Here is a 23,959-nt window from a genome sequence, read left to right as displayed (position 1 = left end):
TGTTAAACTGCCCGATGGCTGATCAGAGTTTGTGGACCTGTAATGGGCTTCTTAATGGTGACACTGAGGGGATTTTTCTTATTTTTTTCTTTTCACTCACCTGTAGTGTCTAAGACAAACTTGTACTACAGTCAAGAAATAGGATTAAGAAAGAACAGAGGAAGAGACAAAACTCCTCACTTTTAATGTTTAATTCAGTGGTGAATTAAACATGGCTGAGGCCTAGCGAGAACCCAGGACCACTCCCTTCTCTAGGGGGACATCACAATTAAGCAGAGGCTGATTGGTGCTGAGTATGACCCCCCGACTGGGGAGAGAGAAAAAGCCAACATGTGGTACTGAGACCCCATGGGTGGGTTAAAGGGAGAAAGGGGAATAGCAGAGCAGGGCTGCGTTAGAAAGCGTCACAGATCTGTGGATGCCCAATTATAGAACTCTATCGAACTACTGGTTTAGCTAAAAATAGTTAACATGCCCCAGGTAATAAAGAGTAGTCTCAATTTACACAGCAAAACAGAGCAAAACAAAAACCAAAACCCAAAAAAAGAAATATTAAAGAGGAAAAAACTACGTAACATGGAAACTCTTTAATAATAGTGATAGGCTAATGAGTGCCTCCAAGCCTAGAAAGGAATGGCACGTGTTTCAACTCATACTATTTCTCAGATAACTAGCACTAACGAAGGACATTCTGGGTTTGGTTTCGTTTTGTTTTATCATTAAGACTTTTAGAGCAATTTTAGGTTCACTGCAAAGTTGACGGGAAGGTGCAGAGTTTTACATATGCCTCCTACTCCCACATATGCATAGTCTCCATTATCAACATTCCCACCAGAATGGGACATGTGTTTCACTGCAGAGCCTACATTTACATATCACACTCACCAAAGTCCATAGCTTATATTACGGTTCATTCGTGGTATTGTACATTCTACGGACTTGAACCAGGGCCTAATGACATGTAGCCATCATTATAACATCACACAGAGAATTTTCACTGCCTTAAAAATCCTCTGTGCTCTGCCTACTCATCCATCCTCTCCGCCTGCCCCCTTCCCCCATCCCTGGGCAATCACTGATCTTTCTACTGTCTCCATAGTTTTACCTTTTCCAGAATGTCATACACTTGGAATCATACAGCATGTGACCTTTTTAGATTGACTTCTTTCACTTAGTCACATGAATTTTGGTTCCTCCATGCCTTTTCATGGCTCGATAACTCCTTTGTTTTAAATACTGAATAATATTCCGTTATCTGGAGGATGTATCACAGTTTATCCATTCACCTATTGAAGAACGTCTTGGTTTCTTCCAAGTTTAGGCAATAATGAATAAAGCTGCTATAGACATTCACGTTCAGGTTTTTGTATGGACAAGAACATTCTGTTTTCTCCCCATAATGTCAATTAATGAGAGCCTCTGAAAGATCTTAATGGTAAATTTCATTCAAACTAAAAATAAACCTAATAAATAAGTTTATATAAAATATAAATGAGGCAAATTTTCAAAAGTTGGTTTTGTTTGTCCTGTCACGTGGAATGACAACTGACCCTAAAACTATGACTGGCCTTTATCAAATGTTTTCCCATTACGAGTTAACAGGTTCATGGTGTTTTTACCATTAGATATGGGCATAGAATCATAGATATGATCCTTGAGAATCTGGGAAGTTTGGAGACCTTCACTAAGTGAAGAAGTCTCTAATCACTGAGCCCAGAGTTCTGGTCAAGAGGAAACTGCTTTTCAAAATAAAGATACTAACATTGCTTGAGTGCCTACTCTTCCCAGACAATGTCCAAGTAGTAAACACAGAAATCATAATAGATAACTGTGTGTGTACTCTGTGCCAGATCATCTTCCGTGTACTTAGCACATATAGATTATTTAATCCTCACATAATCATAAAGTCGATAATACTAATGGGAGCCGATGCTTCTTCGCCCGTTTCCATAGATGGGAATATTCCTGAGGTGGTAACACTACTACTGACCCCTCACTCTTACCTGTGAGAGAAGGCGGATGTCACTGACTGATGTCAGAGAATAAGTGACATGTTCAGTGAATCTTCTTTGTCTCTCACTCACCCCCACCTTTCGTGAGCCAGCCAGTCTTCAGGAGGCATGCACTCTGATCCATCCCTTGCCTGTGGTAAAAGGCTTCCCCCAAAGTGTCAGTCCTGTATTTCTCTAGCAGCATCAGCTGTTCTCTGGGTGAATATGTTTATTCTGATGGGAAGTATTATTTTACAAATATGCCTGCAGATTCTAAAGGCATCATCTCTAAAATACTTTTCTCTCTATCTGTTTGACTTCTATGTTTATCTCAATTGGTTCAGAAACGAGGACCAGATGAGGTGAGCTATTTATCAGGGACCCCAACAATGATTCTCACCTCCCCCGCATCCGATCCCCCATTTACAGAAGAAGAAACAGAACTGCAGAGGGATTAAGCAACTTCCCAGTGAGGGCACATCTACCTGGGCTTGAACCTCAGGCTCCAGAGCCCACGTTCACAGCCACGATGGCAACTTTCTCTTTAATATGCAGAGTCCCCTAAAGTATGGCTTTGACCACCACTGTGGTTTCACAGATCGGGAAATTTGAAACTCAAAGATGTAATACGCGCATAGTCACTTCACAAACCATGAGCTGAGCAGATCAGAACTCAGACCACCTTACTCCAAAGGCAATGTATTCTACCTAGTTTCTAAATCTAGTTTCTAAAATAGCTCATTTCAAACATCATCCAGAAGGGAGCCATATCCAAGAGGATGGAAGCTGGGGTACCCATTTGATAAGCTACAGTTGCCTTCTTTTATTATTAACCAAGAAAATGACATTAAAACTTGATGAAAATCCTCAATATTAATGGGCAGCAGAAAATAAAGCAGTAGGAGTGAAATGCGAGTGTAGCCCAAGTAAGGTTTTTTTCACTGTCTCAAATAATCCACCATCTACACTTAGACAAAAACAAAAACATTTTCCTGTTAACTCTTCTCTCTACCATCCTGTTCAATTTTTATCTCCACTTTTGCTAAGCTCCTACAAATAATTCTTCAGCACTTAGTCAAGATAACCTTTCTACTCATCCCTGATTGTGAATGTACTTGCTTTATTGATATTAAACACATTTATAGGATATATGTGTCATTGTTGTCTGAGAAGATTAGCATGAAATAGGTATCTTCTGCTAAGTTTTATGAATTTCTTATGTGCTTACCTGAAAAGGCAGAGTAAATTCTCCAGCCGTTGCATAGAGATCGATTTTTGCTTGTCTCCACTGTGATTCGGAGATTCCAATTAGATCCCCTTGCTTTTGCAAATTCCCATCCAGTGATGTTCTTGTAAAAATTGAGAGATGTGAATGCTGAGATAAATGATACCAAAACCGCACCTGTTGAAAAATGTTTTTGAGTATTCCATTAAACTGTCTCTATTAGCTCTGCTATAATTAAAACTATCTGAAACTACTTTGGTGTTAAATATAATCTTCTCAATTCTCCTTTCCCCCTTGTGTGTAAGCCCAGAAAATGCTAAGCACTTCCTTTGCCAGACTTTGTATTCTCCCCTTAAGAAAAGGCTCAAGGTGGTCGCACTAAATGGTATATTTAACACATGCCATGAAGATGTCTAAAAAAATGGGGCACTAGCATACTACTAAGACAAGTCTGAGGGCACATATTGGTCCACACCATCATGGAAGTTTCCCAGCAGCCTTGTCTCTGGCTTCTTATAAATCTCAGGAAGCACACGTTCTGTCTCAAAGCCACCAAACCCGGCATTCCTATTCATTCTCCTTGATGTCTCAAACACTGAACCAAGAAAAAGTTTTCTTGAAACACTGTTTTCTCACATAAAAGAAAACTGTAATTAATACTTTAATTAATCCCTTCTCTGTTGTGACATTATCAAAGAACTTGAGAGCTCATATGTAATTTAATTAATAATTTAATCCAAGTCAGAAAATGTTCTTTTTGAAGGTAGGGACACTTGGTCTCTTTGCTTCTTACTCACCATTAAAGATGACATAATCTAAAAGCATTACCCTTAGTAATATTTTTACTGATTTATCTCCTCTGTCAAAGGAAAGAAAAGAAAAAAATAAGCAAATGGGACTACATCAAAATTAAAAGTTTTTCACAGCAAAGGAAACTAGCAACAAAACAAAAACCTGCTGAATGGGAGAAGTTACTTGCCAATGATGCATCTGGTAAGGGATTAATATCCAAAATTTATAAAAAAATTCATACAACTCAAAACCAAAGAAACAAACAATCCAATTAAAAAAATGGGCAGAGGACCTGAACAGACATTTCTCCAAAGAGAACATACAGATGGCCAATAGCTATATGAAAAGATGGTCAACATCACTAATCATCAGAGAAATGAAAGTAAAAACCACAATGAGATACCACCTCACACCTGTCAGAATGGGTGTCATCAATAAATCAACAAACAAGTGCTGGCAAGGATGTGGAGAAAAGGAATCCCTTATGCACTGTTGGTGGAATTGTAAATGGGTGCAGTATGGAAAAAATGGAAAACAGTATGGAGGTTTCTCAAAAGAAATAAAAATAGAACTACCTTATGACCCAGCTATTCCACTCCTGGGTATTTATCCAAAGAAATCCAAAACACCAATTTGAAAAGATATATGCTCCCCTATGTTTACTACAGCGCTATTCACAACAGCCAAAGTATGGAAACCAAAATACTCCTCAGTAGATAATCAGATAAAGAAGAGGTAGCACATATTTACAGTAGAGTATTGAGCTGCCATAAAAAAGAATGAAATCTTACCATCTGCAACAACATGGATGGACCTAGAGGATATTATGCTGAGTGAAATAAGTCAGAGAAAGACAAATACCATATGATCTCATTTATATGTGGAATCTAAAGAACAGAATAAATGAACAAACAAAACAGAACTAGACTCATAGATACAGGGAACAAACTGATGGTTGCTACATGGGAGGGGAGTTGGGGTTGGGTAAGACAAGTGAAGGGATTCAGAAATACAATTTGGTAGTTACAAAATAGTCATAAGGATGTGAAATACAGTATTGGGAATATAGTCAATAATATTAAAAAACTACATATAGTGTCAGACGGGTACTGGACTTCATAAAGTATCTAAATGCCTAACCACTACACTGTACACCTGAAACTAATATAAAATACTATTGAATGTCAACTATAATTAAAAGAATATATAGTCACAAGACATAAAGTACAGCATAGGGAATATAGTCAATGGTACTACAATAGCTATATATGGTGTCAGATGGGTAGTAGACTTGCTGGGGTTATCACTTTGTGAGGGGTGTAAATGTCTAATCACTATGTTGTTTTGTACACCTGAAACAAACAAACAAATAAATAAATAAATAATTTTGATAGGTTAACTGGGAAGTGAAGAAAATATACAGAGAGGATAACTTTAGCTGCTGCTAACATTAACTATAACATAGAATTCAGCCAATATTTATTTACTGACCATTTATTTACTATGTACTGGGCACTATGGGAGGCAAAAATTAATTCCCTCAATGGCTGTACAATTCACTCTATAAAATATGTCAACAAAACCTCCATAAAAATAAGTTCAAGCACAGCAGGGTTTTTTTTGTTTTTTTTGGTTTGTTTTTTCCTTCTCATTATGACATAGAGTGTCTTAAGGCTGCATTTTTCAAAGAAAAATACACCATTCAGGGACGAGACCCCACAGAAACAAAAATCTTCTCTTTGGATACAAAGTAATTCATTTTTTGTTTCATTATTTTAAATTCTTGCTTTTTTCCTTCCGTCATTGCTTTTATTTTGTTACACGGACAGGTATTAGTGCTACCCATTTATTTCATTGTCGGCACCAATTTCAGTGGAGATGAAAGTTGACAAAATTTCATTAAATGCTTTTTAAAAATATTATTCCTTTTAACATATCAAGCATTTACTATTCCAATGTGAAACAAGTTTTTTTGTTTTGTTTTTTTTCCCAAATGTCTACTTAATTGTCACCATCTGATCAAAAAAATGATTTCTGGTTGTCCATTTCACTTCAGATTTTATCTCCATGCTCACCTAAATTCAGACCTCGACAGATAAGCAAGGAATGGAAAGGCAAATGGGAGTGTTTAATTAAATTCTATGGAAAGGGAGGATTTATGTTCCCCAATTACAATTAAATTTTAGATCCCTGCTGTAATTTCAGCATGTTCCAAACTTGTAAATATGCAAAGCAGGCTTTAAACCTAGTTGTACAAGAGATGTGCAAGCCCCATCAGAATTTCAAGCTGTCAAACTGTCACTCAGTACATAACCAGTGTGAATTTATTTTAATAGTGTCTTAAGAGTAAAAACCAAGGGGATCCATAATCAATAGAATAGAGGCTTAGAACTTATATTTCATTTACTATGTTCACATAATTGAGACTTAAAAAGAATTCTTGAGTTTATGATAGACAAGGAAATCTTCTATAGTCTTTTCAAATTTAATAATGGCAAGGGTAAAATCATCAAACAAAAGTTATTATATTAACACACCTGTAATTTCAGATAGGCACTTATCAAGTGTGCAAGCTTTGTGGTTATTTACATGTAAATTAATTAACATTGAACATAATTTAAAAATCATTTTCTCAGTTATACTCATCACATTTTAAGTGCTCAATAGTGATATGCAACTAATGGCTACCAATCCAGACATACCACAGGGCCTTGATTTCCATCATCACAGAAAGGTCCACTAAACGGAGCTGCAAAGCACCTAAGTTAAAATTACACCAACCATTTAACATTAATTTACTACTTGTCATTGTAAAAGGATGTTATTTGCTTGACTCATGCCCAATTCATTAAAAAGCAGTTAAATAAAATGTTAGTGTGAAAGGCTTGGTTTTATTGCTCTTGGGTTTTCACTGAAGCACGTTTTACATACAGTGTGACTATGTGAGACCCTGACCACTGTACTCAAGAGAATTTCATATGATTATAAAAGCCTCCAACAAAGCAGTACTTTTAATTGCAAATTGGAGAAAAAAATAAAGCTCAAATTGGTTTACGGTTTGTATTGTATTTTCTGATTTTATGTTATTTGTATGTTTAAAAATATCAAACTCTTAATTTTAACTACCAAAGGAAATCACACCGTATCAGGTGATTTATCTATTCCGTATAGGTTAAGGGGATGATCTCAGTTGTGCCACTTGCTCTTTGATGTCTAAGGTGCCCTGTGGTGCTCCCTGGAGAATGGCTGGTTCTCTGATACTTAATTCTGTTAAGGACATAGTAGGGCATTATTTAGAAGTTTCAAATCTTTTCTTCCCTATTTCTCTTTTCTGTTCCAGGTGACTTTGGTCAGTCTCCAATTGAAACTCTACTCTTCAAATGTTCTGCTTTTTTCCTCACCTTTCCTATGGTCTTTGTTTGGATTGTCTCCCTGTCTCAGAGCTGCTCGGTCAGGTCTTTCTCAGGTGTATTGTGAACGCTCAGCTACCTCTGCTTTCTCTCCTTTACATCAGACCCTGTCTCATATTGCTATACTTGCTATGTCTTCAACATCTAGAATAATAAAAATAGTCAAAGAAAAAAAAGTTAAAAGAAAGGAAACAAGTTACAATATTAGCTCCTCAAAATTCAGGTGGGAATAAGTCCATCTGAGACGAGAGATCATTCACCACACACACACATACACCACACACCTCATCATTACCATAGTGACTTTTAGGACTCCTACTCATAATTCTTTTGCCGGTGTATTCTTTGCCTGAAAAAGCTTAAGTAGAAGTTAGAAGTCTTCAAAACAGTATAATCTGTTTTTCTTATTTAAGTGATTAATCGCCATGTGTTTTGATCATACACAAGTGGAGAGAGTGCCTTTCCACAATAACCTGCTTCCTTTAGAATCGATCACACACTCTAACATCTATCTATCCTTGGGTTAAACAAAACAATCAGGGAACAAAGCATGATCACACCATTCCAAATGTACTCCATAATTATTATTTTTTTTTTCTAAATTTGTCTTTGATAAGAGTTCATCACTCTACTTGGAGAACATTATAAGACAGGACCTTTCAAAACTTGTTGAGAGAGTTCTTATAAGTGGGTTATCATTGTTATACTGTACTCACCCTTGGTAACACTTAACACTGAATGGCTGTCAGTATCCCTCACTAAACTCAACGTTTTGTTAGGCCAAGCATGTGTTGAGGTTGTCTCTCTTGTATGCCCAGCACTGACGGCTGATCAGGTGAGCATGAGGTGTGTGTTGAATCAGAGAAAGAACGTTTCCATTGGTATCGCTGCAAGCTTTCAGGGGACGTGTCTCAGAACTATTTCTGTTCTTTTTCTTTTTACGTTCTACAATCTGAATCAAATGATGACTCAAATGTCTTTCTCTCTCTGCTTTGGCTGCTGGAAAACTGAGATGCAAATGTGTACCCTGGCCCTAACACAAATTATTTTGGAAACAACTCATCTCTTGCTTCATCTATCTTTTCCATGATATCTTCATTCATTTTTTTTAATTTTATGAATTTTTTAATGAAAATATTAACATAAGTGCAGAACACATTGAGGAATTTAAAAAAAATACATTAGTTTGGTGCAAACCTAATTGCGGTTTTTGCATTGTTGAAAGTTGCCTTTGATATTGGAATACATTCTGAAATAAATGTGGTTAAACATAACCGTACAATGGTCAACATACACCATTTTAATGTGCCTTTCTCACTCGATGCTTTTTTGCTAATGTCTTATTACTTGCTATTTATTTTACATGTATTTTAGACTATGGAAATGATGTTAGACAATAAGCAAATTCGAGCGATTTTCTTAATCGAGTTCAAAATGGGTCATAAAACGGAAACAATTCGCAACATCAGCAACACATCTGGCCCAGGAACTGCTAATGAACGTATAGTGCAGTGGTGGTTCAAGAAGTTTTGCAAAGGACACGAGAGCCTTGAAGATGAGGAGTGTAGTGGCCGGCTATCAGAAGTTGACAACGACCAACTGAGAGCAATCATTGAAGCTGATCCTCTTACAACTACACAAGAAGTTGCCAAACAATTCAATGTCGACCATTGTACGGTTGTTCAGCATTTGAAGCAAATTAGAAAGGTGAAAAAGCTCGATAAGTGAGTGCCTCATAAGCTGACCGCAAATCAAAACAATTGTCATTTTGAAGTGCCATCTTCTCTTATTCTACACAATAATAACAGACCATTTCTTGATCAGATTGTGATGTGCAATGAAAAGTGGATTGTATATGACAACCGGCGATGACCAGTTCAGTGGTTGGGCCAAGAAGAAGCTCCGAAGCACTTCCCAAAGCCAAACTTGCACCAAAAAAAGGTCATGGTCACTGTTTGGTGGTCTGCTGCTGGTCTCAACAACTACAGTTTTCTGAATCCTGGCAAAACCATTACATCTGAGAAGTATGCTCAGCAAATCAATGAGATGCACTGAAAACTGCAATGCCTGCAGCCGGCAATGGTCGACAGAAACAGCCCAATTCTTCTCCATGACAACACCTGACCGCTCGTGGCACAACCAACGCTTCAAAAGTTGAACGAGTTGGACTACAAAGTTTGGCCTCATCCACCATATTCATCTGACTTCTCGCCAACCACCTACCACTTCTTCAAGCATCGTGACCACCAGCAGGATGCAGAAAATGCTTTCCAAGAGTTTGTCGAATCCCAAAGCACAGATTTTTATGCTACAGGAATAAACAAATTTACTTCTCATTGGCATGTGTTGATTGTAATGGTTCCTATTTTGATTAATAAAGATGTGTCTGAGCCTAGTTATTATAATGATTTAACATTCAGTCCAAAACCGCCATTACTTTTGCACCAACCTAATACAAACGAGCAGTGAAAGCAGAAGCTTAATACTATCAATCTTTGTGTATTTAGCTGTGAAGTCCTCAAAGTGAGATATTACGTCTTTTGTACAGTAACTCAAATATGAAAACTCATAAAATATTAATCCACATAAATCCCCTTCATATTTGATATTTCCTAGTTAATTGAAAACAGTAAGAGCATTTCAATACCAATAAGAAATAGTGGCTCTGGCTCCCACATGTTCTATTTGTCCTACCGTGTTTCTCCGAAAATAAGACCTAGCCGGACCATCAGCTCTAATGAATCTTTTGGAGCACAAATTAACATAAGACCTGGTATTATATTATATCGTATTATAGCATATCATATATCATATCATATCATATCAGACTGGGTCTTATATTATAGTAAAATAAGACCAGGTCTTATATTAATTTTTGCTCCAATAGACCGCATTAGAGCTGATTGTCCTGATAGGTCTTATTTTCAGGGAAACACGGTATCTCCTGGCCATTAAAGGGAAAAACACCAAGTTTCCACCAGTGACTGAAGGAACGTTTGAAGCTTTTAAATTAAAGTCCACATCTTGAACAATGATTAACTAGGAACAATTGTGCATGTTGGTGCCATGTGTTGGCTATACATAAAGTACAAGGTAATGCATGAAAAATGACCCTAAAAGTCTGCTATTGCAAAAGGATACTCAAAAGATAGCTTCATCTTCCTTTAAAGTCCTTTTAAAAAAATTCTTAACTGTGTTAGCCTGATATGATAATGTAGAGAAAAAAGTCATATGATGTTATAAAATGAAGGCTTTCATCATACAAAGTGCCAGTTCTCTCACTGCCTCACAGTCTATCATTTTATAATGAAGAACATTTGCTGTTCCATGAATACAGCCATTATCAATGTGTTCCAATGAGAAAGATCGGCTGGATTTTCTGATTACTCAACGAGATAAGAATTTGGTCTGTTCCCTTATTCTGTAACTTTTATGAAAGGTTGTATCACACACTACCACTGACTTATAAAAAAGGAATACTGTATTCTTAAAACATTCCTTTGGGAGAGAACATTAGTTATATATATCCCAGACTATAAAAAACCTCCTCTAACAGCCTACAGCTACTTCCTAAACTGGAAAGTATTAGAAAGTAATCCAAATATTCCGCCCCCAACTCAAAGAGTACTAACAGTGAGGCAGATGCAGACAAAAGGGTAAAATACCTCTTCGGGCAGTCTGTAACGGCTCCCTGACACACTCTCACTTTTCCAAAACCAAGCAAACCACTAGTCAGTATCTGAGGCCTGGGGAGGTGGAGGACTTGGTTCTGAGAGAAACACCACCAAGCACCTAAACTGCCCGTTGTTTTCACAAAGGCCTCCCCTAACTAAGTAACTTCCCACAGCTAAGCTCCCAATTTAAGTAACAAGAGAGGAAAAATATCCTCAAGTAGAAATAATCATAAATTGAAATGCAGTCCCAGTGACCACAAGTTAACGGTTACTAGCAAAGAACAATGGGAAACGTAGATCATCTTTAAAAAGAAGAAAAAATGTATGTGATTTCTCAGTGAGTCTCAGAAATTTCTAACAAGCCCTTAAGGTTTTCAATTTTTGGTAAAAGAGGTAGAATTAACACATTCCAGTCCTTTGTATCCAGTGTATTTAATGTATTTAACAATAGTGATCGCTTTACTTTGGTATTAGGGCCTTGAAAGAGTAAATTCAAAGTTTCCAGATTCTTAAATAAAACATACATGCAAACAAACAAAAAACAACTGTATCTATCACATAAGATTTAATTAAAATAAACCAAAGGTGGGAGAGTGTAGAGTGCATTTGAGTGAAGTGGAAGTCAAGAAGTCCAGGCAGTTGTTTTAATCCTAATTCCCACTGAGAAATGGGTAGGAAAATAGCAAGAGGGGGGAAGAAAAAAAGAGGAAGGACAACTTATTAGTTTTGCGAACTCGCAGACTTCTATCAAGCTGAAAACATAATTAGATTTATACCTCTGGATGATATGTAATTTAGTACCAGGAATGCCTGAGTAAAGTGTATAACCTTGAGTTTATAGGTGATGAATTTAGTGTGTGGCAGTATTGATCTCTTCATTATTTTCTGATAACTAAAGGGAGAGAAAAATGAGCTGAAGTGAGCTGAAGTCTTAAAGGTTAGAGCCATTTCAGAAATCTCAAAAGGACTGAAAGACAAGCTGAACATAAACATCTAATTTAGATTTTAACTTTATGGGAAGGAAGGAATTATGTTTAGTGAACTCCCACTACTATGTGCCAAATACTTTGCCAGGTCATTTATTTAATCACATTTTAATCCTCACAACCATGTGAAGAGGCATGCTGACACATATGCTTCCATGTAGACACCAAGTCTCAAAGAGAGCATATAATCTGTGGAAGAACTGAGATTCAAAAAATGGCAGAACTGAGATTTGAACCATGTCTGTCTGACTCCAAAGTCTCCACTTCCTTCTCTGTCGTGCTATAGAAATGAACCGAGTATCCTAATCCCTTGGTCTGTGTTTACCTGGCACCAGAAGGACTAATTGAAAAAATAAAATTTCAGAAAATACAATTATTTTTCTGCACAGATTTATCTTTCTTTATTCATCCTTCATTTTTTTCAATAAGCACTCCTGATTTTATTTAATCAATTATCATTGTTGGCCAAGATAACAAGGAGTTTTGGCAACATGTATCTGCAGCTTTAGATTATTGAAAGAACTATGTGAAAAGAATATAAAATGACAAAGGTATTCTTTAATAGGTTCCCCCCAAAAAGAATTATATGTTGTAAATGGTCTGTTGGATGGACATGACATTTCGTGTTGAAATAGCTCATAAAAACCTCTTAATTTATTATGAAAATGGTAGTAAAACATAGCAGGCAATTGCTAGCTTGAGAAATCAAAGCCTAACAGTTTGCAACCACAGAATGGCCAATGGAAATTCCAATAGCAGTTTACCTGACATGGGGTAGAAGCAGTGAGTGATTTTAGAACAGGACTTGCGAGCTTGGCCACTCCAGGTGATTGACGTGCCCCAAAATAAATAAATGATCCTGCAAAAACGAACAAAGTCATATGGATACAAGTTCTATTGGCATACATTTAGCAGTTCTTTGTTCTAGCATCTTATCCTTGCACACATTCAACAGTCAGATAAAGAAAATTACATTTTTACTTATTTACCATTAAGCTCTGTAGATAACCAAAAGTGCTTTCATATGGATAACATTAAATATTTAAAATAAAATCCAATTGATTAAAAACAAGCTCTTGAACTAATCCTCTAAACAAATATTTTATTGGCTTATCTCAGGTCATAAAGTTTGAAATCAAATTAAATGAAGCTTCTAAGCTTACAATTAGATAGTCAACATGCCCCTATGAAATTCCCATGAGAGCTGTATTTTTAAGTTCCGTCACAAAGTACTAAAGGATAGGATCCTATGGAATGAGTTTGGTTTCTCCTGGGGCTTACATGTTTGACATTGTTGTCTGTGCTAGTGGGGTTGAAAGCTTAATTAAAGATCTAATCTGAGCATTAACAAAAATAACTGCTTTTAGATTTCAACTACAGTGGATGTGCTCATGGCAAACGTACAGTGGGATAACATCTCTTAGCAGCTCAAAAGATGACACATCTGAATTGCTGTCAAGAGAGCTGTTGTCATTGAATACTGAAAATTTACAAGGAAGGCTATGCCAAACAATGTCAAGGTCTGATCCTGCCCTTTGATACACGCGAAGTGATGGGCACGTTGAAAAGCTTGTGGTATTTTTACTGGAAAATACCACATTCAGAAGGTGATTTTTCTAGATATAAGGCAATGCTAACTACACAGAAGGGATTTAAGAATTAAAATGTACTATTTTACAGATACCACCACATGCTAAATAACCAAGGTTGCAAGTCAGCTGTGTCATCTCTGAGTGGGAAAAATGAAACCCAATTTATATGGGCTTTAAATCTCAAAGCCAACTGGGAAGGAAGAAGACTACTGTTCCCAAATTACAACCTAAGAGTAATGGAAACTGTGTACATATAAGTTCATTAAATTCTCTAGGATTCACCCATAAAAGAATAAAGTAGGAAAAGATGATTTTGAAAAATTATTCCAAAAAAAGAGGGAAAATGTTACTTAATAAAAAGATTTATTTCCTGTAAAAAAAAAAAACACAAATATATTCTACATTAAACATCCTCAGGTTCAAGTAAAACTCAAGTGAATATTTTCAAAAGATTAATCAAAATTCTAAAAATTACCAAATATTCAAAAATCTTATTCTTTTAGATATTTAAAACAATATATGTAATTTCAAACAGGCAGCTAATAAAGAATGGAATATAAAAGCACTAAAACTCCAAAATTTAAAAGACTCAAAGGGTTTGAATAAATTGGTTATGGCACAAAATAACTGGAAACATGAAAAAAATCTAGAAATATACAGCCACACAAATGAGTTTTATTTAATTTTTAAAGAATTTTTGCCACATTATTCAAGGTTTCCTGGGACTTAGAAAAATATAGAGAGCTCCCTGACTCATTTTATAATGTAAGATATATTTAAGAAATTGAAAAAATAGGAGGAAAAAAAGAAAACTATAGAGCAATATCACACATGATCAGGGATACAAAAGTCTAATAAAATGTTATCTATTACATTTGATATCCTTATCAAATAATGATATGTCCTGAACAGAGCTTTCCAAGAACAGAGGTTTGGTTTAATTCAGCAGCTCTATCAACATAGTCAAACACATCAATAAATTAAAAGGCAAAATCATCGACTCATATCAATCAGATCAGCAGATGCCAGTGACTGAGGGAAAGAGGTGTTGACTCCAAAGTGGTGTAGCAGAATTGTGGAGGCAATGGAACTGTGTTATATCTTGTGATAGTGACCCAATTATACATGTTTATTCTGACTCAATGAACAGTACACCAAAAAGGGTGAATTTTACTGCATTTAAATTATATTTTAACATGAAATAATGACTTGGAGGAATTGTCATGAGCTATCTTTAGTGAAGAAAACAAGGTCAGGACAGTAGCTACAATATGATCTCATTTTGGGTAAAATAAACAATCACAAAAAAACTTATACATATCTACTATGTACACAAGCTGTTTGGATGTCTAACAGAGTAGCTAGGAATGGGAAAGTTAAAGCCAACCAAAAAAGGAGGGTAGGGAAATCAACGATTTACTAGAAAAAGAAAAGCTACATGTCATACCATTCATCTTTCATGTAAAATTACACATGGGAGGTGTGCATGTAAGAGGAAAAATACTGGAGATTAAACAGTTTTTTTAAAAGCTGTAATCCATAAACATAAAGCTGTAAGAACATCAAGAACTGGCACTCTGTGGTCTTAGATATGGAAAATGTAAGATTGACTCTGCTGCATTTCCTCAGAAACTTCCATTTCACTTGCTCCTTTCTCTTCCTGGTACTAGCTTTACTCTCCTCATTTGTGATTGAAGATTACTAGTGATTATCTCAAGGTTCGATAGTAACAATCATGAGTGAAGAAGTGTTGACTCAATGACTAAGATAGTCCTTTGATTTGCTCTTTCTAAAAAGAGAAAGACTACATATATATTTTATCCCTCACACTTTGAATCATAACAGCTACCCAGTTTTATCAGTTTATTGTTATCTTTCAATACTGTTTATATCACAGGAAAACAAAAATGGGTCTTTCAATGTTTAACCAAAGGGTCCTTTTACAATCCTTCTTCTTTTTTTTTTTTTTTTTTTTAGCAGAAATCCTAATTAATTATAAGAGGGCAAGAGTCTCAAGGTGCATTTTAAGTGTGTTTTTTAATTGCCATGGCCGTGGTGGTATTCCTAGTATTCCTACTAGAATGAACAAAAACTATCTATTAATGTTTATTGAGCTCTTACTATATGAAAAACTTTAACAGGTATTATTTCATTTAATTCTCATAATAATTTTATGTGGAAGATACTCTTATTTTCCCTATTTTCTAGCTAAAAAAAGGAGGAGGAGGAGGAGGAAAAGAAGAAGAAGAAGAATTGAAGCACAGAGGTATGTAGGCAACATGTACAGCATCAGCACCTTGACTTAATCCTGGGGAGCCAGTGTGTCCTCTATCCTGCTGTGGTGGATGTCACCTAAGGCCACCACACACACTGGGTGAGTAGCTTCCTTTTAGGAATCACTGCTTTGGCTTAGGCCTATATCATCTCTCACTGATTTTATTTCAACACATTCATGTTTTGTTTTGCTTTGCTTTATTTTTATCCCAGGCTTTCACCCTCTCCATTACCCTCATCTCATCTCAGCAAAAATAGCCTTTTAGAACAAATCTGATTGGTCACATGCTTTAGTATGAATAATTAGGTCACCTTTATCCTCCTGATAAATTTTAAATTCATAGGCACTCTCTGTTGTCCCCTTCTTTCCTCTCCTGTTTATCTGTTCTATACTCCCTGTCCAAATACACACATCTCTTCACCAGAACTACCTGCACATCTCCCAGCCTCTTCCAGGATATTTCCTCTAATTAGAAGACATTTTCTGCCATCTTTCCTTGGTTCTGCCATCTCTCCTTGGTTCCTTACTTCTACCTTCCTGGCTTCTTTTATCTTCAGAGCTCAGTTCAGAAGTCACCTCCTTCAATGAGGAATCTCAAATCCACTTGAGTCACCATCCACTTCCTATAAAGCATTTTTCATATCTTATTGCAAATCCTTACTTATATGCTTCAGTTACGAGACTCTGACCACCATAAGGCAGGGAACTAGGTTTTCACCTGTGCACACCCAGGTCTAGCATATATGGTACATATTCAATAATTAGTTTGAAAAAAGAAAAAGAACCAAAACATTACATGAGCTTGGAGATAGTGTACTACGAATATATAGTTTCAATAACTAATAGTCTCCTTTGTGTTTTAAACTGTAAATTTAATCCGTTCTGCCGTAGACTCTTAAAGGAAAAATAAAACTCATTGGCACAAAAGCAAAAAGTAAGACCTTACTCCACTGTCAAATAGTGAGCTGGTTTTACAGTTTTAGACAACAGATGGATGACCAGTAGAGAGAACCATCCACTATACCCTAATATCCTCCCCTGACCAACCCCCGTTTCCAATGGCTGTAATTAAAAATGTGATCAACATTCTTCATTTTTGGCATACTTCTTTGAAGCTCTCAAAAGGGAAACAAATAGAATAATGTCCAATGGTGTTATCCGTGCTTAAAGACGTTCTACAGTACAGTTTTGCTGTTATAAAGTTAATATGATACTACTGTATCTGGACAATGACATGTAAATAAAACAAAAGAAAAAAACAGAACAAATCTCTTCTGTTTTCCTGGGAGTTTCACAAACCTTTATTGGAAGGCTATGTGTAGTTATAGTTGCTCTATTTTAAGAGGATATGTAAATATTGTGGTTGAAAATATACATGAGGAAGAAACAAGATTGTTTCTTACAAAGAAGCATTAAGAGTGATTAAACTGCATTCAAATATTTGCAGATTTATTCTATGGATAGTGCTAAATTTCTTTTCTCTGTTCCCAGAAAGAAGATTAAACTATACTTTTTTCTGTTTTCCAAAAATTAGATGGCTCTAAAAAGAAGGTAAGCCTACTATACATAATTCCTTGCAACAAGAGAAAATTATCAGACTTTTCCCCTCTATGCCTTCAATCCAACCATTTAAAAAATGTGACAACAAAAATGTTACTCATTAAAACAATGCTCCTTTCAAGAAGCTCAATTCATTGCAAATTATTAACTTGATCAGTAAATTTAAAGCAACACAAACCAGAGTTCCATGTATACGAGGATAGTCAATAGAATGAAAATACACAGTATAATCATTCCACAACATGAAAGACAGCTATTTTTTTTTTAAATGTCCTACCATGATTTGCGTTTGCTATGTGATGAGCATCAGGAAGATGGTTCTCTCCACTGGTCAATCCTTTCACAAGTTCCCAGTGTGAATCTTCCATGAGAAATGCCTCCCAGCCGCAGAAACCAGACTCAAAGTCACATATGAGGTAATTTGCTGTTACGCATGGAAAAGAAAACAGGTGAAGAGATGTGAAGTCAGAGCATGAAGTGAAACATTGACTCTACACTAGCCAATCAATTTAGGAGGTGAGAATAATCATTCTACTTTGCAAAGAATGTTTTCTGATTATCAGGATACGTTTCCTTTTCCAACCTCACAAAGTTTTCCATGTATTGTGTTCTACCTACAAGTCTGGCGCATTTTATCGGTTGGCCATCTCCACTGTATTTAATGATGCAAGGTAAAACTCTAGAGCTTTTCAGGTACATAATGTACCTGCCAAGAGGAACACGATTTACCTGAGATGGTAGTTAAAAATAAATATATATATATTTATAAATATATATTTATAAATAAATATATATATATATACATATATATAAATATGTATATATATATACACACACACACACATATATATGTATACATATATATATGTGTATATAGATATAGATATAGATATAGATATTTAAAAGGAAGGAATTTAAATTAGACACTCAAAAAAAGAAGAAGAAAAAGCGTAACCATTTTGGAATTGCTGTTAAGTTAGATATCCCAAACTTTGCTTTTTTTCCCCTCCTAACACCAAACTAAAAAGTTCAGACGCACTTAAGTTCCTAAATTGATCACAAAAGAATTAGTTCTAGAGAAAGTCAGGATTTGGAATAAGCGGTCATAAGCATCTTTCCCACTTTTGTCACCAAATTAGTAAGAAAAACTAATTTCAGATGACTAGGCAGTAAACTAGAAATTCTAACAACTCGATTTGTGCTTTTGAGAAATTAGTTTTTATGTGCTTAAATTTCCTTTTCCTAAAATAAGACTCATAGTTGTCTGGGGGATAAATTAAAACAATTAGTTTTAAATATTTCCAAATATTCCTCCTAATGCAGAGGCATTTTTTTTTTTTTTTATAACAGCGAAAGACAGGACAAAATAATTCTTGGCCAGAAAAAACCTGGAGTTTTGACAAGCTTTTTAAGATCTTAATGCTATTATTTTTAATAATAACAGACGTGTTACCACTGCGCTCCTTTTCTGTGCCAAGTATTTGTGCATATCACCATTAATCTTCACAAATACCGTACACAGTATGTGTAGCTTTCCCCAAATGAGAAAAATGGAACATCAGCAGTAAGTAACTTGCATATGGTAAGTTTTAGTAAATGGAACATCCAGGTTTTGAACTGTCTGATGCAAAAGCTTATACTTTGATACCTCCCTAAACTAGGGACTGTCTGGTCATTAAAAGACCCCATCACCATATGCTTGCTCCTAGCCATTATTTTCAATTTTAAATATGACCAATTTGACCAGTATATTGGATAAGTTCACTCTATCTTAATCAGAGGATCTTCAAATTTCTATAAATAGGGATATGCCTGGTTTCATGACTAGATATTTCATCACTAACATGTCAACTCTAAAACACTAAAGTGCACCATGCAGAAAACAATGCCACTGAAATTTTCTCTACATGTAAATCAAATGTTTAGGTCTCAGAGCTATAGTTGTTTAGATAGTCATGTAATGGATATATAATGTGAGATATATTTTTCCTTCACAAGCAGAAATTATTTTCTCCCACAAATGGATTTCCCAAAAAATAAAAATAAGTGAATTAGCTACAGTATAATAAGGAGAAATGGTTCACATTACTTAGTGGTGAGTCAGTATGACAAGGAAATGCCATTTTCCTGTATACCTAAGTGGAAATCAATTGCTTCTGGATGTGTTTTCTCAGCTCAGCTCCAGTTTATAGGATACTGCCATTGATAAAAACTTACTCTTCAAAGGAGAGTCCCTTCTGGTTTGACATAGTCTCACGCACCTGGAACCTAGTGGTGACTGTCTCCCTGGGCCTCCAGGAAACCCTTTGGTCTAGTTCCTTGGTCCTCTACGAACTGTACTACCTACTAGGCCACCTCCCAGCTCTTCTAAGTCAGTTGGTGGGGTACTGAAATGTGCAAGATTCGAAAAACATACTTGACCTCTGAAATGTGCTTACAAGTTCCAAATTCCTGGTTGTGAACTTGGTCAAGGAATCATTCCACCTCCCTGCAAGGGGACTCCCAATTCCCATGAGACACATTTCCCAGGCATAGAAAACCTTCCATGGGTAGGCTGGGTGGGCCCAGGATTGCCCCAGTTTATACCTGCTGTCCTAGCATAATAATTACTACCTCTCGTTTTCCTCACAACTGTCCCTGTTAGAGCAATAAATTCAATATTGCCCTATTAGGGCAATAAATTATACACTGATACACAAAGGAAGCAATGCTGTGCAAATACCCTTATTCACTCCAGGTGGCCACTGAAGTTACCTATTGTAGTAACCATCCTATTCCCCAACTAGGACTTGGTGTGAAATGGTTGTAAGACCAGTGAGTGTGGAAATGGAAAGTACAACATGACCCAAGCATCCCCAAACCCTTCAACAGACTCTTCACAATGGTGTCTGTGTCACTTAACCGCAAAGATGTAGACTTCAAGACACAGTAACTTTGGTTTATATAAATGTTGAAATTTGGCTTTAGGAGAAAAAGTTCAAACCGTTTATTTCATTACTTAGATGTTTTATCAGTTAAAATGCCAATTATTGCACTTTCCACAGAACACCAAACACTACAATTATTTGAAAAATAAAAATTAATTCTTTAAATCCATCACCATAAATACATGTAAAAGCAAAATGGTGCAATCACCTCTGTAAAAAATTGTGGTGAATTACTCAGTTATTTTTACCAATGACATTTGTTCCAGTACACTTCAAAGGACGTTTTTAAAGCTAATATTCTAGAAATTTAACTGCACTATAAAATTTAAGTCAAATTCCAGTCACCACAGTTGGAAGTTCTTCCATTAATATTTTCCATACATACTTCAAAAAGTTTATAGTGAAGTTATAAATATCTAAAGAAAACCAGGAGGGCCAAACACATTCTGGCAATGAATAAATGCCTTATGATATCGTATACGCTAAATGCTAAACATTATAAAATCTCAAAAAGCATCTATTCATATTATAAACAATGTATTCATCATAAAAAGTGATTTTTACTACTGATGGCTTTTATTTAAATTTCAGTGATTACAGAATACACTTCACCATTTCTAAATCAGAGCATAAGATATGCCACTGTTCATAATTTTAGTGAAATTTCAGTTAGAGCAATATTTTTAATTTATGACAAAGTTTTCTCTTGCATATTTAACCACTGCAGCACATTGGCAGAAGAAAAATAATTTCATTGTGGTGACTGAGGAAAATTCTTTTGGATCATAAAAATTAAAATATTTATGAATTCTCCATTTCAGAAGTAAACCAGTTCTCTATTACATAAGGAAAAAAGTATGTATGTGAATGAATAGGGAATGTTCCATTCACTAAGCATATATTATAGGTTTTAGTATGATTATATTATATACACATTTTGTTAATATTTATTAAGAAACTACAAGAATCTATTCCCCACTAAACATACGTATATTTCCTTTGCCCTCAGGAACTATTTCAATATTCAATAATTTAAAAAAATATATGAAATAGATCCAGAGACAGTATCACAGTAAAAATTAAATGGATTGTGCTGAATTCATGGTTTATGCTTCTTTCACTTGAATATTGCACCAACTTCTCTTTTGAAGTGCCACAATTTACATTAGCATTTTAAATGCTCCAACAAGTTCTACAAGTAAAAGAGTTTCCCCACATAATTTTCCGCTGTTTTAATTTAAACAAAGATCTATCCTTTCATTCTTTTTGGAGCGTGCGTGCACACACACACACACACACACACAATTTTTTATATGCTATGATTAAAAATTCAATATTTTTTTTTCAAAATTCTATTGTGACAAAATATACATAGCATGAAATTTATTTTAACCATTTTCTGTAGTTTAGTGGTATTAAGTACACTCACACTGTTGTACAACCATCACCATAATGCACCTCTAAAACTTTTTCATCTTCCCAAAGTGAAACTCCATTCCCGTTCATCACAAACTCCCCATTTTTCCCTCCACCTTACCCCTAGCCACTATCATTCTGATTTCTGTTTCTATGAATTTGATTCCTCTACGTACCTTATAGAAGTAGAACGATATACTTACCTTTTTGTGACTAGCTTATTTCACTTAGCATAATGTCTTCAAGGTTCATACATGTTGTAGTGTGTCTAAACAGTCAGTGTATTTTATATGCAAATTGTTCAGCTAGCCAATGTACTTTTAGATATGTTTGGCACATCTTCTAATTATTTTATTAGAAATAATTTAATTATATTGCATATATTTTATTAAACGTCTCTATTTACAATCATATTAATAACTATCAAAAAGCTATTGTCAGGAATCATGCAGTAGTTGTCCTTTGGAGACTGGCTCATTTCACTTAGCATAATGATTCCATATATATGAAGTATGAAAAAATACTCAAACTCACAGAAGCAGAGAAGAGTGGTTACCAGGGGCTAGGCAGACAGGGAAACGGGGAGTTGTTCAATGGGTATAAAATTTCCGTTATGCAAGATGAATCCCTTCTAGTAATCTACTGTACAGCAGAGTGCCTATAGTCAACAATACTATATTGTCCACCTTCTTTTTCAAACGTTTTCCTCACTTGTCTGCTCCACCAGCACACGCAGCAGGACCAGTGGTTTTTTTGTTATTGTTTTTTGTTTGTTACATCATTTAAATGATCTATTTGAAGCTGAACGTGCCATCACAGAATAAGCGATGAGGCCTTTTAAGGTCGACTTGGTGACGTTTTACTGGCCGGAAGCACGCAGTCTGTTTACAACTTTCACAGGTGATGTCCTCCACTCAGTCACGATTGTAAGATTTCTAACAAATTCTGCAAAAGGGCTTGAAGCGAACCCCGTTAGAGCTCTGTGCACACCGCACACAGGCACTTCCCTAACTGATGCTGCAGTCCTTGCAGTGACAACAGCCATATTTCTGCTCTGAGAAGTGGCGGCCCAGGCGCTCCTCTTCTGGATGGGGCTCCACGACAGATGGCGTCCTCCCCACCGGCCTGAGTTGCTCTGGCTCCTCTCGCCCACCTGGGCTCCCAGTTCGCCCGCACCACGGTCTGGGCCTCGTCCTCCTCCCAGGACTACGGTCCTGGGGCCGCCTTCCAGGCCCACAACTCTCGCTCCTGGGGCCTCAGGAGCGCCCGGACCTCTGATCGCCAGCCGGGGGCTCGACCCCTTCCGGGGTGGCACGCGGCAGGGAACCCCGAGCGAGTGCACCAGGTCAGCTCCGGGGAAGCTGCCCTGATCCGGGGGTCGGGGGCCCGGGGTCGGCGTCGCGGGGTCTGTGCAGCCGCACGCGCTCCCGCAGCGAGTGCTGCAGGCCGGCGTCCTGGCTTCACCTGCACGGCCGCGTCGTGGGTATTGGCCCCGCAGGGCCGCTGGCGCAGGCCCGGCTTACCTGCCTTACCTCCGATAGGAGGGCCCTGAGCCTTCCCGAGGATAGCCATCGAAGGCCTGGGGGGCTGCTAGCTACCCGCTTCCGGGAAAGAGGAGCAAACGAGAGGGGAGCCCCCGCCCTAGTGCCACCAGCCGCCCCAGCCCTTGGCGGCCCGCAGCTATGGGTACGAGTAGGGGCCAACGCCAGGTACATGTAACTGTCCAGCTCCTCAGCCTCCAGCAGACATACGTGCAGCCCTGCCAACTTAAGAGGGCAGTTCTCATCAGTGTGCTTACTATATAAAAAAATAAAAGGAGAGGGGTGTCTTGCGGTATCTCTTGTCCTGCTCGCAGCATAAGAACGCAGGATATGGTGAGGCCAAAAAGGAACACCCAGGGAGTCACAGATAGGGGAGTCATACCACTGTATTCTTGCTGGCAGCTGGGTTGGAGACACAGGAAGCAAGGCTCCACATGATCCACAACCTGCCCTCTGCTTCTCTGCTAACCAATCAACCAACCAACCCCCCCCCAGCGGAGCCAAGGTGTTATATTAGTGGCTAATGGCTAACCCATAACAGCTGATGACCTACTAGTCAGAGCTGAGGTC

At 36.9% G+C, this 23,959-nt stretch overlaps 1 protein-coding gene across 1 annotated transcript in view; it reads right to left on the bottom strand.

The window, feature by feature from the left end:
* The window catches only part of MALRD1 (MAM and LDL receptor class A domain containing 1), a 534,334-nt gene that overhangs the window by 454,759 nt on the left and 55,616 nt on the right, over positions 1-23,959 (bottom strand). Inside the window, exons 11-13 of the mRNA XM_033100523.1 lie at positions 17,783-17,929; positions 12,843-12,937; positions 3,220-3,393 (exon numbers count right to left, since the gene is read on the bottom strand). Of these exons, the coding sequence (XP_032956414.1) occupies positions 3,220-3,393; positions 12,843-12,937; positions 17,783-17,929 (416 nt within the window). The remainder of the gene's footprint in view (positions 1-3,219; positions 3,394-12,842; positions 12,938-17,782; positions 17,930-23,959) is intronic.

This window comes from Rhinolophus ferrumequinum (assembly GCF_004115265.2).
Source record: "Rhinolophus ferrumequinum isolate MPI-CBG mRhiFer1 chromosome 5 unlocalized genomic scaffold, mRhiFer1_v1.p scaffold_110_arrow_ctg1, whole genome shotgun sequence".
Taxonomy (NCBI): Eukaryota; Metazoa; Chordata; class Mammalia; order Chiroptera; family Rhinolophidae; genus Rhinolophus; species Rhinolophus ferrumequinum.
Note: the sequence above shows the minus strand (reverse complement) of the source record. Positions and strands in the feature narration are given on the sequence as shown.